Raw genomic sequence first — 18677 nt, 5'->3', positions numbered from 1 at the left:
AGTGAAATCTTCCCTTTATTTGAGAGACAGGGAAGTGGTGCTGGTATGTAACCCCATAAAATAATAGGGCAGCAAAGATTCAGTTTCTTGCCAGCCTTGGAAGTAGCAACACCTTCTTGGCTATCCTGCTGTGTACATGCTTCAGGATCAGTCACAGAGCTAGTGTGGCTACTTAGGCATAGCTGCTGGGTTTTTATCTTGGCACTTCCTGGGTACTAAAGAGCGCATCTGCTCTCAAGAAGAGAAGTTCACTGTATTTTTCTTCCCCTTCAGCAAAAGGTCCGTTATTTGACCTGTTATGTAAGTGTATACATAGATTTTATACCATCCTGCTTCTTTCTTTGCTATTTCCACTCCTGCAAACCAGTGTGTCCAGAGTTCAGGGCTAGTCTCAGCAAGAACAGAGCCAATAATACATAGAGTGATGACACAAGAAACGTAAAAGAACCTGGGTTAATTCTTAGTATCCTGACACAACAGTGGAATTTGTATTTTAAACCCCTTCCTAGGCAGTCATCACACTACAAATTAGGTAATGGAGAATGTACCTTTCTAAAAGTGATTATTTTCAGAGAAGTAATAGTGCCAAATTTTTAAATAATCTTGAGTAAAGTGATTCAAAACCAAATAAGCATACATCTGCTTCTGCTTACAGTTTGGCAGGCAAAGAGATGAGAACAGGCTTTAAATACCGAAGATGTTTTTGGAGTTTGTAGTAAAAGAAATTTTCCTGAAAATTGCAGTATCAAATCTGGGTATTTCCTCCCCCACAGATGAGCGTGACTTTGAAGATTTTCTACTTGACTTTGAAGAAGATTTGAAAGCTCATCATTCGGTGCAATGCTCACCTTCTCCAGGTATGAAACTGCCAAATACATAAGAATCTAAGCATAATACTACCAGATATTTGAAATGCAGAACAAACTCTGAATCTGAAACAAAGAAAGGAACACTATGTTTTGCAATAATTTGATGAGACCAGATACATTGTACAAAAATACAAAATTCTGCACTGAAGTTCAGAAAAATATCCAGGTACTGAATTCATCTATGAATGTACCAGAAGTTTTGGAGTCCTCTGGCAGATCCTAACTCCAGGCCCCTTACCACAGGAATTGATCTCCTTATCAAAGGAATGGGAGAGCAAAGGTTCTCTTCTGCCAAGAAACGGATAATAGAACAGAATCTTTGCTCACTTATTCATTTGCAAAGCTGAAGTAATTCTTCTCAACTTCATTGAGTTATTTTACACTTGAGCTTCTCCAACAACACACAGTTCAGTTCAATGCGTAGGCATAGTTCAGTTCAATGCGTAGGACATACCATACAGTACTATATCAAAACACACACAATCCATCACAAGGGACTCCCAGCACTCTCATTTTTTTTGTAGAATAGCGTATCCCTGTGGAGTAACACATGTGTTGTGTTTTTTTAAGTGATTAAATTGGAAACCAATTCCACTGAAAGTTCCCTTTAAGGCAAGGAAATAACTTAGAATGTTGCTTCTAGTTTTAGCATCCTGACTCAGCAAGCGGTTTCCCTAGCCATTCTTAAATTGTAACACATGAACAAAAAAATGCAAGTGACAGCTAGTACTTCAATACTCACTCCAAGCCAAGATTCTTGTTTATAACAGCAAATAATAAATGAAAAGATGTTATGTCAAGAGAAATAGAAGAGGTAGGAGGCCAAAGAAATAATTTAGAAACGTTTGACCATCCCATATTCTCCTATGGCCTCCTTTGGAACTATCGAGTTCACAGACATGTCCTCATCTTCAAGGTAAGTCATCACCAGACCTAAGAGAAAATCTAGTTTCCATGCTGATCTTTCAAATGGTATCTTAGAAAAACTTTCAAACTGACACAATGGGTGCTTCTGCCTACTGGACGGCAACAAGTGTTGTCGCATGGAATACATCTCAGCTGCTGGGGTTGTGTCTGCATGGACAATCAGAGACCACTGTGGAGGACTTGCTTTGAGGAAGCACAGCTGACTAGTATTAAGATAAATAATGTTTTTCAGACAGCAGAGTATTCAGCTTCAATCACACAGCATATACACCTCAAATCTAAGAGAACGCAGCAGGCTTCAGTCATACTGTCCTGACTTCAGCCACAGCTCATTGCAAGCACCTCCAAAAAGGCAGTCCTTACAAATGCAAATACAGCCTCAATTTTCTATGATTAGGAACTCTTTGGGTCACAAACTCTTTGTTGCAGGCTACTGAGATGATGAAACCAATGAGCCATATAAGCCTTCTCCTCTTACAATCTATCTCACAGCTTTGACCTCAAGAGAATACAAAACTGACAATCCAATTTTATTTGGTGCCTATCTTCAAATTACCTTCCCCATTTATCTTCATATCTCATGGATGTGTCATTCTGGAACTGCTGTATCAAACAGTCTATCAAACAATAAATTTCACTTTCTGCAATGCTATTTCCTTACCTACAGTGTAGCTTAATAGTCAACTTAAATAGAAAAATGTATTGGAATCTTAAATGAAAGATTTAAATATTCCACTATAGGGATATTTTCTGAAATAGATTAGTCCCAAAAAGTCTGTTTGTAGACAAACTAAAATGTGTCAAGTCTTCTATCATTAAAATTCTTCAAGAATCCTGATCTCCTCTAAAAGTTCAGATTTATCCTTGGACTCTAAACTGAATTATCTCAGATCATATTGGATCCCTATTCAAACTTGTAGCACTATGGTCTATCCTGCATTTGTCTATGAAGATAGGATATTAGATAGCCATTACTTCTCTGAGAATGGTGGAGATGATGGCAAATTTAATGATGGCACCGAGATTTCTCTATCTGTGCAACTTGCCTTTAAGGATCCATTCCAAATTCTTGACAGAAAATATTACAAAATGCATCATGAATTTATTTGGAATAAATTTGTTTAAAAAGCCACCTTCACTTATTCTTTTCAATGCTACATGCATTAAAGCACTTTCTTCCTCACACATAGAATGTCAAAAATAGGCTTGGCTTGCAAAGGTCAAAGCCATTTGAGTCATATCCTGGAATCATTATGGATAAAACAGAGAAAATGAAGAGCAAAGCAGTCTTCTGAAAAGACACTGCAAAGGGGACTTGGACTGTGTAATGACATGTTATTAGGTAGCCAAAGTGCATCTGTCCATATCCATTACATCACACTTCACCAGGACTCATTAGCACAGTCATCCTTTTCTTTCCTGAGAAATTACCCACGGTATTCATACTGCACTTGTACAACTAGGCAAGACTTGGCACATATATATGTGCCAAATATATATATATATCTGTATGTATATAATATTTGAGTTGAGGAACAAAAACTCGTGTAACATGCATATGAGCAGCACATTATTGAGATCTCTACTACAAAGAAAGAGAAAATTCTTTTAGAATAAAATTCACTGCTTGGCTGTGCTGAGAACTTTTGCAAGAGGCATGAAAGCTGAGGTCTTCCAAAGTACAAAATTAACTTTTAGTTTACATGGGTTTCCCTTGCCCTCTTGTTTGTTTTTGTCTTTTCAGGTCCCTTCAAACCATGTGACCACCTGTTTGGGAGCTGGCTCATCAGAATTGGAGTGTGGACCATAGTGGGTTTGACCTTCATTTGCAACACGCTGGTGACTGCTACAGTTTTCAGATCTCCGTTGTATATGTCCTCCATAAAACTTCTCATTGGTCTCATAGCTATTGTAAATGCCTTCATGGGCCTTGCCAGTGGCATACTGGCTAGTGTGGATGCATCAACTTTTGGGAGCTTTGCTCAGTATGGAGCACAGTGGGAAAGTGGAATTGGTTGCCAAATGACTGGTCTTCTCTCCATTTTTGCTTCAGAAGCTTCCATTTTTCTCCTCACCTTAGCCGCACTTGAACGTGCATTCTCCGTAAAGCATGCTACAAAGTTTGAAACAAAATCCTCTATTGCTAGTGTCAAAATTGCCATTTTCTTTTGTTTTATGTTGGCACTTATCATTGCAGTAATACCACTCCTCACTGGGAGTGAGTATGGGGTTTCTCCGCTTTGTTTGCCATTACCATTTGGAGAACCCACTGCTATGGGCTACATGGTAGCACTGGTGTTGCTGAACTCACTTTGTTTTCTGGTAATGACTGTTGCTTACACAAAGCTCTACTGCAGTTTAGAAAAGGGAGAACTAGACAACATTTGGGATTGCTCTATGGTCAAACATATAGCCTTGCTACTTTTTACTAATTGCATTCTTTATTGCCCTGTGGCCTTCTTATCTTTTTCCTCCTTACTAAACCTCACTTTTATCAGCCCAGAAGTGATAAAGTCAATACTGCTAGTGATTGTCCCACTGCCTGCGTGTCTAAACCCACTCCTTTATATACTTTTCAATCCACACTTCAAGGAGGACTTGGGAAGTTTGCGAAAGCAAACATTGTTATGGAGGAGATCAAAACATGCTAGTCTGATCTCTGTGAATTCAGAAGACATAGAAAAACAATCTTGTGACTCAACACAAGCACTGGTAACCTTCACAAGTGCTAGCATATCATACGACATGCCTACCAGCAATTCACTAATGCCATCATCTTATCAAATGACAGAAAGCTGCAATCTTTCATCAGTAGCATTTGTTCCATGTCGTTAGTTTCAGTGGCAATGCAGAAAATATCTATGTTTACAATTTTTTTTAATCCCAAAAATAAGTATGGGTGTGCTTCTACAACCTAGAGAATGCCTCTGAATTATTTTTACATGCATCACAAAACAGATGATGACAAAAGTTGCAGCAGGCTGGAAATCCAATACTTGAGCCTTCATGGCCTGTCTCCAAAGTGCTGGAATGAAGAAAGAAAATGAAAGCTGTTGCAGTTTGTGCAGTTGTATCGGCTGCTCTCTTTTAAAGTAGCACTATTCAGAAAAGGCAGTTGGTCAAGAGCAAAAATACCATGTTAAATTGGTAAGCTTTTACTTCACCTGGCAGAGTTCGTTTCAGGGGTTGGGTTTCTGTTTTTGTTTTCCCTGTTTATTATAATTCAAACTTAATAATAGATATTCAGTGTCAAGATTGTTTTTATAAGCATCCATGTGTGGCCCTCATTCAGCAGGGTATCTAAGTGGAAAAGTCCTAAAGGTTTCTGCAGAGTAGACTTTGATGAAGCTCCAAGGTCAACTGATAAAATTCATTTAACAGTTTACCTGCTCTTAGGCTTGGAATTTTTAGAAGTCAGATGCCTTGACTTTTTAAATTGTCAGCCAAAACTACAAGAATAATATGGTGTGAAAGAAATTAATTAAAGTCCTGCTGAGCACTTAAAATGTAATCATAAATGGCAAGCCATTGTCACATGGATATTTTTGTAGTGAGGTTCTGCAGAGCCTGGTCATGAATTGCTAGCATGCCAGTAGAATTACTTCCAGAATTACTGCTGACAAAATTGGTAGGTGAGGGACTCACAGAATTTGAGAATGGGAAACACTACATAGCAAGTCATGAATACAGGAAGACTGGTGTGCTGCATACAAATAAATGACACAAAAGGCACTCACATAAAAACAATGATTTAAGGTAATTTGTCTAGGAAAGGAACAAAAACAGTAGTCCTGCTCATGGCACAATCTCTGTCCTGTGAAACAGTGCTTCTAGAAAGCCTCTAGCTCATGGTCCTTAGTCAGATGAAGATTCAGAGGCCACTGCATCCTTTTGGCTAAGGCTAGAAGAGGTTGTATGATTTGTGTTCTTAGCACTAGTCCAGGCACTACTGGAATATTTCAGACAGTTCTTGTATTCACATGCTGTAAAGAAGACTGGGAAATTGAAAAGGATTTGAATATCATAAATTTACAAAACAACTTATCAAAGAAGTGACCTGATCACAGTTCATAAGTAGCAACTTCTGGGAAAAGAAGTTTGAGAGCAGAGGACTAAGTTGAGAGAAGAAGGATCCAGTACGGACCCCTGGGAGTTGGTGTTAGAGATACACAACATAGAAATAAAGGTACCAATTGTTGACAGTGATGGTCACTAGCAAGCTAAGCAACTTAGCATGGCTTGGGGTGAACTATCAGTCATCAAGTATGTATAAATTCAAATTGGATGTATTGCCAAAAAAGGTATTGGAGCAGCTATTGGTATTCAGGGATGCCTGATGGCATTAGTTTACAAGTAGGTTAGATTAGATTAACACAGAGTTACTCTCTGGATTTAAATCTATTAATACTTTGCTGAATCAAGGCATTTACATTTAGACATCATGCAATTAGATGAGAAGAAACTTCAAGTCTTTGCCAACTCTACTGCCAAAATATCTCAGATGACAGAGCTCCCTTCACTTCCCCCAAGATCAGTCTTTGACCTTAGTCAAGCCATCAGAGGACATCCCAGTCATCCTTTTTTAGAGCTGGAACCTTTTGCTCAAGTGAGCTGATCATTTAAGACACGGAAGTGCAGAGTTTTTGATTTTTGTTGTTGTTGTTAAAAATAGCTCCCTGAGGAGTAACGTTTAATAGCCCAGTAATCACTTCTCGGTTAATGGCCACTCAGCTTCTGGGTGAATGAGACTAATTTCTAAACATTACCAAGGTTAGCCTAGCCCAGTAATTAAGGTAATCAGTTACAGATGATCATGGTTGTTCATCTGTTACTGCATATGTAACTTCCTGGGACTCCAAGAATGGATTTTCACAATGAAGATCTGTTGCCAACAATGGATATGCCCTGATTTTCTTGTCCACTCACATTGGTGTATTTTTAGTTTTGCAGTTACAGATGGCATCAGTTGACTTTGGCTGACATGTTCATCTTTCAGGAAAAAAAATGAACCAATGCCGAAATTATGTACAATAAAGTCAGCTGAGTACTTATCTTAATCCTTTATCTCTTGTGGGTTTTGAAGCAGTGCAGCATACAGCTGGAGAATGATGCCTGAAACCACTTTGGATTAAACAGAGGATCAGTCAACCATTGCACAATACCTATTACCATGTTTACTTAGCTTTAATTTAACTTGGGTCCATCTGTGCTGCACTGCTTAATGTCAGTGAAATTCCTTTCAGCTCGCTATATTTAAGAAGTTTGTAAAGTGATTTGAGAAGCAAGATAATGTTATAATTCTAAAGACTAGTTAAAGAAAGCTTCTTTTATCAGAACTTTTTTAGCTTGCAGAAAGTCCTAAAGGCTTTGTGTCTTATTTTTGTAAGCATGTTTGAAATATTTTGATCAAATATTTTAAACTTGAAATTGTTAAAATTCATTTAATAGATTTTTAAAGTAAAATTTGTAAATATAGAACTGTATTTATTATTACAGTGAAATGCAACCACGGTAAAGGACATGAGATTAAGCCCTGTACAGTTTCATATTGATATTTGCTATATTTTCTGCTCATATATATTACTAAATTCATTATCTGTAAATAATATAATGTAAATGTGTAGTGATTGTAAATAGATGACATGCTTTCTTTTCTATCAGTGTTCCAAACATATGTAAGTTGTAATAAAAATGTGACTACACAGTAAAGAACATTTAATCAGGGCCTAACACCTCACAAAATTGTGTGCATCCTCAATTAGTCTTTCCCAAGTTATTCTAATACTTACACTAACCTCCCCAGATGTCCGAAATTCTTGTTGAAGTATAAATTACAGGTCGTGGGTTCTCATTAGGTGCCCTGGGGAGCAAAAAAAAGATGAATAGTGTTTCGTTTCAACACAGACTGTCTTTTAAAAAAATGTCACTCGTAGACCCTTATGAACAGATTCTGCTTCCTGCAAGTCCTGTTTCTTGGTGACAATCTCTTACAACTGCTGCAGGAGAGACTCTCACCTCAGACCCGTGTGACATGATGGATGTGCACGAGCACTCAGAAAGGGCAGTCAGGCATTGGGACGGGCTGCCAAGGGAGATGGTGGAGTCACCGTCCCTGGGGGTGTTCAAGGAAAGGTTGGACATGGTGCTTGGGGACATGGTTCAGTAGATGACATTGGTGGTAGGGGGGTGGTTGGACTTGGTGATCCTGGAGGGCTTTTCCAATCTCAGTGATTCTGTGAGTTACCCATCAGGTTTCAGGTCACAGTGGGCCACAGGAGAGATAAGGGTGTGCTGCACAAGGCTGGTGGTATATGCCAGACAGCAAATTCTCCCACCTGCCTCTCCATTTTCTCTCTACAATGGCAGGTAGAGCTGGTCTGGGGATTACCAAACAGCTGGCAAAGTTCATACGATACACAGCAGAGAGACAGTGGCAGCATCACATACAAAATGCATGGCAGGCAGGTGCCGAGGCCAAGTGAAAGGTGCAGCAACAAGCATGGGACTGGCAGGAGTTGGATAGCTCAGGCTGCACCAGAGCTTGTGGCTCAGCTGAATAAAAGACAGGCAGCAGCTAAACAGTCAAGGTCATCTAAGCATCAAGGAAGGGCAAGGCAGCGGATGCCTTCTTGCTGGGAGGGAGCACAGCACAGAGCAGTTATATGGCTTTTCAGAGATAGTGAGCCTAGGTCCCTTCTGTGAAGAACCTGAAAGAGGTGAAACACCAATGAAGGACAAATGCTGAGAAAGCAAACAATCGTTTAGGCAGGAATTCAATCCACATGGGAAGTAACAAGCTACAAAGATCAAAAAAAAAAAAAAAATTAAAACGATCCCAGATGCAAATAGGTTTTAGCATGGGGTGTGCAGGTTCTCAGCACAAATGAGAAAGCCAGAGTGGATGGGGTCACTGCAGCTGGAGGGCCAGTGAAAAAGAAACAGTGAAAAAAAAGTACTTTCAGTGGGTGAGTTTTGGGACAGCCTTGTTAAGGTGGGACAGGATCAGCAGTGAATGGGGATGAGAAGGGCATTAAATATCTGCAGAAGAAAAAAAGATGTATGGCAAGGCACAGGGCAGTGCATGACTCAAAGAAGAGAGAGGGCTTCACGAGACAGGAAGCAAATAGCAGAATTTTATGGGATGTTAAGAATAGCGTTAGAGTTTTGTGATGGATGATGAGATCAGGTTTGATGTAAAAAGATGGAAGTGCAATAGCAGAGAAGACTGAAATGGTAAGAAAGCAGGCAATGAGGAGGCTTCCACATGCACTTACTTGCTCCGGACAAGAGCTGGGGGCCGGGTGGGAGAAGAAGGATGTTGCATTTTTTGAGGAAGGAAATATTATGGCTTGACGACAGAAGAGCAACAGAGTAGCTACAAAGGAAGAACAGGTTGGTTAGCAGAAGCCTCAAAGAAGAAGGGAAAAGGAGCTCTCAAGGTTTTATGCTCATATACACAGAAGAAAAGTTTTCATCAATTTATTTGCCAAATAGCAAGTGGTAGGTACTGTGGGCAACTTCAGTGTTCTGGCGATCTACAAGGACACACAAGCACAGGTGGGTGACTTCTGCCTTAAAGCACTCGTGCCACAGAAATTACCACCGATGGCAGCCAAAGGAGGGTTCAGCACATCCTCACTTGATGGGTTATTTAGGTAGAGCAGACCGAGCACACCACCTGCTCACTGCTCTGGCACACTAGATACAACACCACGTTTTATTTGGGAACTCAGAAAATTCTCAGGGAAGCTGAAGATACAAGTTTGGCCAAGGCAAAAAGCTAGCCAGAGAAACAAGTGAATGCCATGAAGAAGATGGGATCACCCATCTTCTTCAAGAAAAACAGAAATGCATAAAGGCCAAGCTTTAGCAGACACCAGCGGAGAAGCACGGGGAATGGCACTGCGGGAGAAGCTGCTTCAGCTGGGCACGTGGCTTCAGACCTCCTTCCCTCAGTGGGGGAGAACATCCCTGGGCAACCTGGTGGTCATGCTTAATCTCAAATTGAGACTAACCATTTGCACAGTCCTTGCTGTTGCTACTCCATGTTTGCGTTCTGGCTTTGTGGCCTCCATATAAGAGCCAGCCTAAGTATCTCTTATCTCTGCTCCCTGTAATAGGAATTTCAGCTATACAGCATATTTCCTCTGACTGTTGAATAAAGACTGGAACAATAATCTCATAATCAGACATTTCTCTACCATCAGTTTAGGTCACTGTATGAAAGTTAAGGTCTTGCTGAAAAACCTCATTACTCAGCCACTTAAGGAAAAGCTTGAATTGTTAAAATGTGTGTAGCGAAATTAATGATCTTCCTCCAGGAAAGCACTGAAGTCAAGAGAGTGGAGATAAAGGAGTAAGAACATGAACACAGGAAAGCTAACAACAAAAGAAAACAGAACTAGGATCACAGCAGCAACTACAACATTGTTAGAAAATCCTTTCCAGGTCCATGAGGTGTAATAACTGTGCAGAAGCTCAGGTGCAGCAAGAGGGCACAGAACTCAGCCTCCAGCAGAGCTGTGCTCCTTCAACCAGCAAAGGATGGACCAGCATCTCTGCCAACCATAATATTAATCTCCTGGACTCTTTCACTAACGTGCCAATGATAATTCTGTAAGGGACAAATTTATCACTCTCCAACAATGTTATTATTAAAAGTAATTGGGTGTTAACTGTATGTTATCTAAACTAAGCTCAGGAAATTGATTCAACTCTTATCTGACTTTGCTAGAAGAGAGTCCCATCTATATGAAATTAGGAATTTAAAAGAAGAATGCAAATTTACCCATGCTAATAAATGAAGTAGAAAGAATTCCATGTGTTTATACCTAACACAAGTGTGCTGGAAAGAAAAGGCAGTATCAACATTAAGAACATCTTGTTCACATAACGAGAATCACAGACTTCTGCTTCAGTGACTCTGGAGACATAGGAAATATGAGTATATTCCCTCCATAAAACAGTTTGTTGTGTCATTGACAAAATTATCTAAGGATCCGATCTCAGCCATAGGAAAAAACAAACATTAGGAATATTCCTCTTGAGAGCTGGCCCACAGCCAGGATTTCTAAAAAACTCAGCCACAGACAAAGAGTCCACTCAAAATCCCTATTTAATCTTTTCACAGGTGGCAACATTTTCCACTTGTCAAGCAAAAAATATGCCTTCATTAACAAGGGAAAAAACTCCATCTGTGAATCTCAAGACTTCCACTAAGTATAGAGCATGCACATACCAAGAGTCTTCTCCAACTGGCTTTGAAAGTCTCAGGACTCCAAAACTAATGCTTGAAGGAAGTTTCAAACATCTCCTTTTTCATCTGGAGTCATTCTTGATATGTAATCATTGTTTTGACAGGTGTCTGCAGTTATTAATTTTGTTCCATGTATAACAAGAGCTTCTCAAGACTATCTATAGGTTTCACTGCAGTTATTGTCAGCATTTACAGTTAATAAACTAACTTTATCATTGAGGAAGGAGCTCTCCCAGCCTTTTTAAGAAAAAAAGTAATTTGGGAGATTGTTCTACTAGAAACAGGTTTTGTCTCTTGTAGGAAGTGCCACAGCCTTAGGATTTACACAAACCCTAACTGCATACAGGCTTCATACACAGGTTTCTCTGAGGTGGCTGCTCCTCAAGGAAACTGGCCATTGCTTACCACTAGGGTAGCCACAGCTCTACGTGTCTGCTCATTTGATGATTATGTGGTTTACTTGATACTGGTTAAATTCAGCGTGATAGGTGAGTAAGGTGCAAGGTCTACTTGTAGAACTGAATGAGACACAAAGCCATTTCCTAAAACTGGGTTTTACATACTTGCCTCAAGTTTCACCTGCAGCTGCTTTGCAATTATAGGAAACTTGAAGAAAATAAAACACCGGATTTTCTCCTGGATTTTTCTCCATTTTGGAAACAAATTTAGCAGCAGTCCACATCCATCACCAGCCTGGTGACGACAGAGAGATTTGAGATGCTTCAGCTGCTGGAATGGTCATCATTTATGTTCATACCTGGAGATCTAAAATCCATCACATGAGGTCCTAGATAATTTGTATGAAATGAGAAAAGGAGCTTCACTCACATAACACAAGCATGAACAGTTGCTTTGATTTTTGAATGGCTTAAGCTGTAAGTTAAGGAAAGGAATCAGAGTCTGGCTAAGAATTCCCTGCTTTGTTTTGAAAATACAGGTGTAGCCCAACAAAAATCATTTGCAGAAAAGGACCAGTTTCCACACATCATTCATATAAATGAATACATGCTCAAGAAGCTATGTTCCAGCATTTTTCAAAATCAGAAGTTGCTTTCCTATATTTCAGTTCAAAATATTAAATAAGCTTATAGAAAATAAAACTTTTCTAGTGAACTTTTTTTGTTGTTGTCTATTATTTGAAAAATAGAGTTGTTTATGCATTCAAATGACCAATTGTTTTATGCAATAGTACATCACTGTTCTCTGGAGCATGGGGACCAAGGGCTTCTCCTTAGGTGACTCAGTTGAACAGGTCTACACCCCGGCTTTGCCTCCTGCTCCTTCTCAAAAGGGCCATGAGTCCCACCACTCACACCATGAGCAGGCAGCTCAGTCACCCCCACACAAAGATGCTGGCCTATGTGAAACCATATGAGCCACCAGCCAACACAGCTGAAAGCCTGTTGGCTTTCGTATGGAGAAAAGGAATGGCATGGGGAGAGAGTGGATGAAAGGAAGCTTCCCAGGCAAAAAAATCACCAGTTCAATTGAGGTGTCACCTCCCACTGAAGGAGTCAGATCTCATTGAGGAACTCAGGAGGAGAAAGAAAGAAGGAAAGAAAAGAAGGAAAGAAAGGAATTCAACCATGAGGAACATATTTTAAAAATTTAAAGATCTTTGATTAAGTGTAATAGGTAATAGCAGGCAATGAAGCTGGTAGTGTGGGCTTTATCATGATCACCAGACTGGAAATGGGAGTGAGTAAGAACTGCTCCTGAAGTACCTCCCTGAGGTACTCTCATAGGTGGAATACATGCCTTGGTCCAAATTTAAGGAGTTGGATTTCTGTTCATTACAAAATAGAGTCAGGCATGGATGAAACATCTTCACAGATCATTTGTTCTTTCTGGGCACACAGACACTGTGTGAAGGTAACTGGTACTGTAAATAAATAAATAAATAAATACACTTAGAACAAAAAATCTCTTGATTAGCATTAAAAAAGTAGAAGTACAGTGGTATTACCTTCAGAAAGCAGCAGCAGGTGAAGGAGAAGACTGAAGAAATTCTGGTTCACATGTGCAGAAACGTCTGAGGCTGGAGCTGGCCGGTTGCCTGAGGAGCTCTGCCTGCCGCTGCATGGCCCATAAGGAATAGCCTCTGCAAAGTCATGCTCACTGAGGGAAGGGATGAGTTCAGAGAACAACGACTAAATCCATGAGACGGTGACTGAGAGGGTCTGTATCTCAGGAATGCAAAGAGCTAGGGAAGTTGATGCATGGCAGGAAGGAGGCATGCAGGTAACCCACCCATAAGGACAAACCACAGCCCCAGGGTAAAGATCAGGAACAGGCTTCTGAACATGAGACCCATCAAGAGTCCCAAAGGGACAGGGCACAGCCCTGTGCCTGGCTGTGTGACGTGGGGAGCCAGCAAGGGGCTGGGGCTGAGCAATGGAGCCTGGCTTTTCTGCAGCGTTATGCCTGGGCGCACTGACCTCGAGGGAAAGAGGTGCAGAACATGTTCAAACTATCAGGGGGGATTGTCTGGTGTGGCATGTATTTTCAAGTTGTTTGCATTATAGGTGCAAACAGTGCCATTTCCACAAGAAGGCATGCATTACAAAAGCTTAAATATTGCAGGCCACACTGCAGCCTCAGCATGTGCCTAGAGGTCTATGTTCGGCCTTCCTGCAGCAGGGAGCAGTGGTGACAGGGGGAGTGTCCACTGTCCCCTTTGGGGTCCCTCCACAGTCTATAAGGACTAAAAAGCCCTTCTAGAGAGGGAGTCCCTGATGTAGGGTCCTGCACTGAATCATCCCAGAAGGGCCCTTTTGTTTCACTGGTGGAGGTGGAGCACTTCTCTGAGCTCCCTGCTCACCCCAGAACATGCCCACCACCACCTCCAGCCCCCGCAGCAGACACCTCAGTGGTGGTTGCTTTCTGCTGAGGAGGAAAGCAAAGAGTTCTGCATGAAATGGAGCCTACCCCCAAAACCGATCCAGCTCTCTTGTGAGAATGTGGCAGTAGATCTCAGGTACAATACAGAAGTACATAGTTTATCCACTTGAAATTTGGCAGACCCAAGTGATGCAATACCTCCCTTCCTAGGCATCAGTGCTTCAATTCCACCATCTCCCAAAAGGAAGGAGCAACCTGTTCTGTATGACTCTTTTTTTGATATAGGGTGTGGTAATTGAGCTGCTTACCATCACTTGGACACATAAGCTTTCTCTGTGAGATTTGCCAGCCTTGTATTTTGAACAGACATGAAGCTCCTGCTCCCCTGGAGACCCATCCCCACTCAGCCTTGGCACACCAAGTGGGCTTCTCCATCCAGAGGGACGTATCCTATTCTGGAGAACATGGGGAACTAAAGACACCAAGCCCTCAGACACTGGGAGGGAGTTCCTCGTATCTGAGGGACAATGACATTCTTGCTGAGCTGATGTAAGGCAATAAAGTACACAGGGTGGAATCATATCTAGGAACACCTGCAGCAGAGCTGGCATGTGTTCGTTATCATGAAGACAAAGGGGCAATATGCTCTGCAAGTGAAAAATAACATTTCGGTGTAATAGTTGGCAAGGAGGCAAAGTCAGAACAGACTGGAAACTCCATAATGTCACCAAGGGACAGAAGGGCCATGCAGTTACTTTAGGAAAATGGAGGCTGTGGGTCAGAGAAATATTATTTTGGAGTGGGCTTCTTCAGAGAATGTGCCCCCCACTCTCCAGCCCCAGATCTAGTGTTGGAGGATTTGTCCATGCAGTGAGCAGTACCAAAACATCTGCCCCAGGACATGCCACCTCCTGCACAGGGTGCAGCCTCCACAGCCTCCTGAATGAGCAGATTTCCTACAGAAAGTCCCAAACCCTCCTTGCTCTGGGCTTAAAAGTACCACAAGCACTTAATGGAAACTGGCCCATCTCTAAGGTGGCATTTGACTCTCGGAAGAAGCACATGAAAAGATAGCTTTTGAGAAGCTGAAGCAAAAACTTACAAAATCTCAGAGTCACAAGGGGCCTCCTTTCAAAAAGCAGCAAAGGGCAACTGAAGTAGTAGTGGGCAGACTGCACAAGCAAGGGAGGACTGGACAGTGCTCTTTGTGGGAATTGCAAAGGGGGATGAAAGGTCTCCGGCCTCAAACAGAGACAAAAATGCATCTACAGATCTTGGAGCATCAGTCCAAGAAAAAAGAAAAAGATGTTCACGCAGAGATACCTAAAATGAGAAACGCCTGGAAAATAAATAAATATATATATATATGTATATATGTGACAGTAGCCAACAAACAAAACAATAAATCATTGTGTTTTTTTCTGGAATAACATTCTCTCCTTTCCCCATACTCTTGACCTTATGCTTGACACAACACTGCTGGTGTGTGTAGGGCTTTCCAAGTCTTTAAACACTTGTCCACTGCTTGGAGGGATTTACAGCTGTAAGAAATCCATTTTGTGAGCCATAAGTGAGTTGTTCTCAGTATTGATCTCTCTCTACTTTTATTATTATCTATGTTAGGAGAGCACTCAGGAGCTTTGGTCATGGACCAGCATCCCATTGCTCTAAGTGCTGTATAAATACAGAAGAAAAAAGGCTCCTTGGAAGCTCACGGGGCTAAACTCTAAACATAAACAAGCACAAATAGAAAGGAAAAAATGGGTAAGAAAGCCCACAGGCTTTTCTAGTGTGGAATGCAGAGGCTTCACCAGGGCCTCCTGCACTTCAGTGCATTTCAGCAAGTTTTTATTTCCACACCAAATATGTGTGTGTGTATATATATATATATATAATTTATTTATTTTTTTTTGCACAGTGGAACTCCTCACATTTGTAGGCAGTAACAACAGTGCAGCCTTAAAAACTGTTACTTTATGGTAGAGTGAAGAATTTCTCATCAAATCTGGGACCTCATAAATGATACCCTAGGTCTGATTTTCTTAAAAGGTAAATAAGTGACAAACAATAGAGCCATTGTCCAGAAAGCTCCATTCTTACACCAAGAGCCTTTCATAATGAGAGCAGCATCATAAAAGTGCTTTGATCTATGAAGGATCAAATATCTTTGTTTTCTATTAACATAACTTTCTTTCCCAATGGAACACAGAGAATTCCTGATAATGGCACTCTATTAGGATAATTAGAAAAAGATTGTTCAGCTCTATTTCCCCCCATAGAGCTCCCTGGCAAATTTCTCTTTCGTGTCATTCAGATTTTCTACCCCAAATACTTCTGTCATAAGGAAAAAATTTAGAAGTTTCAAATTTATGACTCAGAAGTTTAGGCTGCCAGCCTGATATTAACCAGCCATTAAAAGATTCTGGAGAGAGACATACTGAAAATTAAGCCATCACCTTTTAAAAACCTAATATTTTTTTAATGTGAACAAGATTTTAGATAACAATGTCACAGAACTTTTAATAAGGTAGCAGGAATGTGCCCTGGGTTTATTTGCCAGGGAGGCTTGAGAAAGCGTTACAGGAAAGGTTTGCCCTGAGGGACCTGCGAGTGTAACATGACCAGAAGCAGAATTTGTACGACAGATGACAGACAGAGGAAGACACTTGTTAAGCGAGTATTCCCAGACATCCTATTAGAAACCTTGATTTCTTGCTTTGTCCTGCTGCACAGTGCTCAGGCGCTTGCTTTTCCCATCAGAGATGCAGATCTGAGGCCGCCGACAGTCAGGGCCAGCCAGAGAAAGTCCTGTTTTGCCAGGTACCTGGTGCCACCGTGTGCCCACGCACACCTTGCTGCTGTTGTGAAACATCAGGAATCATTTCCCTTCTCAGGTTCTGGTTCAGTGAGTCATCCTTCTTCCAGAAACCCCATGAGGACAGTTTGAGGAGGAGACTCCCTGTGCAGATTTGGGGACTTCTGGTGCAGGAGATGCTCCCAGGCTCTCCCACTGGGGTAGAGGAGATGAGCACGAGGCTGATGATAGGATTCTCATAGGCTTCAATGGTTTTGCACCCGAAACACAGTATCCTTGATCAGCAAGGTGGACGCCAACCATGGTAAAACAGTCTGACCTGCAGAAAGGAAGTTATCAATGAAGAGATCAACAGATAAAATTGATCAAAGGGCTCTAGCATTATAGGAGGAAAGCATCTCACCAGCCACTCTGAGCAAAGTGATGGCAGGAAAGCCAAGGGCACAGAAAACAGCCCAACCAAGCAGATCTTGGAAAACAAATTAATGTGGGGATGCCAGGAAATCATGCAAAGGGGACTCCGAGGTCTGTACAGATGAGTGGCCAGGAAATAGACAAAATGAAGTTCACTGGGAATAACTGTTATTCAGATCCATACATTCATTGTTCTGTTAAAAACAAATAAATAACTAGTAGATGAGTGAATGAATTAATAAATAAATAAAATCACCTGCCTGATTGATTCAGCTATCTGAAAAATTAAGCTTTAAATCCAGGGTATCTGGAAGTCTGGGAATCTGGGCAGGGATATCTTGAACCTGCAGAAGTCCTACAGCTCCTGATTCCAAAATCCTAAAGCAGGTGGGACTTAAGAAAGTGTCCTGGGGAAGCCAAGAAAGCAGTGAATACTGCAGCCCACTGTGGCATGTGCTTGTACCAATCTCCCAGCCCACATGCTAAAACCTGCAGCCCAGCAAGTGTGCAAAGTGAGGGAATTACAGTAGGGATGCACCACAAGAAACTTGCACTCTTCAGGAGTGAAATCCTCCTGGAATATCTCACAGGCTGCACACAGTTGACCGCTCATTCAAGCTGAGGTCTTCAGTGTCATCACCACCACAGTTCCTATGAGCCATATGGAAAAATGATCACTTTATTAAGCAAGCACCCCCTCTTTCACCCTGCAGACTGTTTACATACTTGTTCTTTAATCGCTACAGCCCGGAGAAGGACGATATTTCACGCTGGCTCAGGGGACCTGAAGGACAGCAGATGAGAGCTGCACTGTGGAGCCGCAGCTGTGAGTGTGCTCAGGCGGTGCCAGAGGCCCAGCTGCTGCATCTTGCTGTCCCCAAGAAGAGGATTTGGGACCCTGTCTTCAGAAGTTTGGGCACTTGGGACCACCAGGACCCCGGTTCCATCCAGCCAAAATCCAGGAGGCTACAGCCTCAGTGCTGGGTTTTCTGAGCTCCTCTGGATCCACAGCACCAGCACAGGACCTGACTTGTGCCTCCAGCTGCAGTGGCTATGCCTGTGCTGCGTATTAAACAGAACAGGGCTCTCCTCTGCCCTCATAATCCAGGTCCACATACATTCCCTCCAGTCCTTCTTTTCCTCAAAACAAAGTGGTCTTGTCCATAAAACATAGTGGGAGCAGCATCTGGTCCATATTAATTCACCAAATACCTGGAGCAGATGATGCATGGGCCAAAAGGTTTCTGTGGGCCATTCTCTGAGCAGCCACGTGGACCTCTACCACCTCAGAAACCAGAGCGTGCAGTACAGGAGCGAGCCCAGCCCTGGCACCGTACCTCCGTGCTCTCCACCCATCTGCACACTGGGTGAGAGCAGGCCAAGCCGAAACAAATGTTTTCATTGCTCCACTTCAATAAAAGCTTTTCATAGCTTAAAGCCTCAGGATTGCTTAGTAGAATTGGACAGGAAAAAAAAAAAAAAAAAAAAAAAAAAAAAAAAAAAAAAAAAAAAAAAAAAAAAAAAAGCAGAAAGATATACAAATATAATAATCAAG

At 41.6% G+C, this 18677-nt stretch overlaps 1 protein-coding gene across 2 annotated transcripts in view; it reads left to right on the top strand.

Moving 5' to 3' along the window:
• The window catches only part of LGR5 (leucine rich repeat containing G protein-coupled receptor 5), a 90896-nt gene extending 83391 nt beyond the window's left edge, over positions 1-7505 (top strand). For both annotated transcript variants that reach the window (XM_084506786.1, XM_084506785.1), the window contains 2 exons: positions 774-857; positions 3541-7505. In XM_084506786.1, coding sequence (XP_084362912.1) covers positions 774-857; positions 3541-4631 — 1175 coding nt within the window. In that variant the 3' untranslated portion in view covers positions 4632-7505. The remainder of the gene's footprint in view (positions 1-773; positions 858-3540) is intronic.
• Positions 7506-18677: the final 11172 nt, after the last annotated feature.

This window comes from Aythya ferina (genome assembly GCF_964211825.1).
Source record: "Aythya ferina genome assembly, chromosome: 1".
Lineage (NCBI taxonomy): Eukaryota > Metazoa > Chordata > Aves > Anseriformes > Anatidae > Aythya > Aythya ferina.
This window is presented reverse-complemented; position numbering and strand designations above follow the sequence as displayed.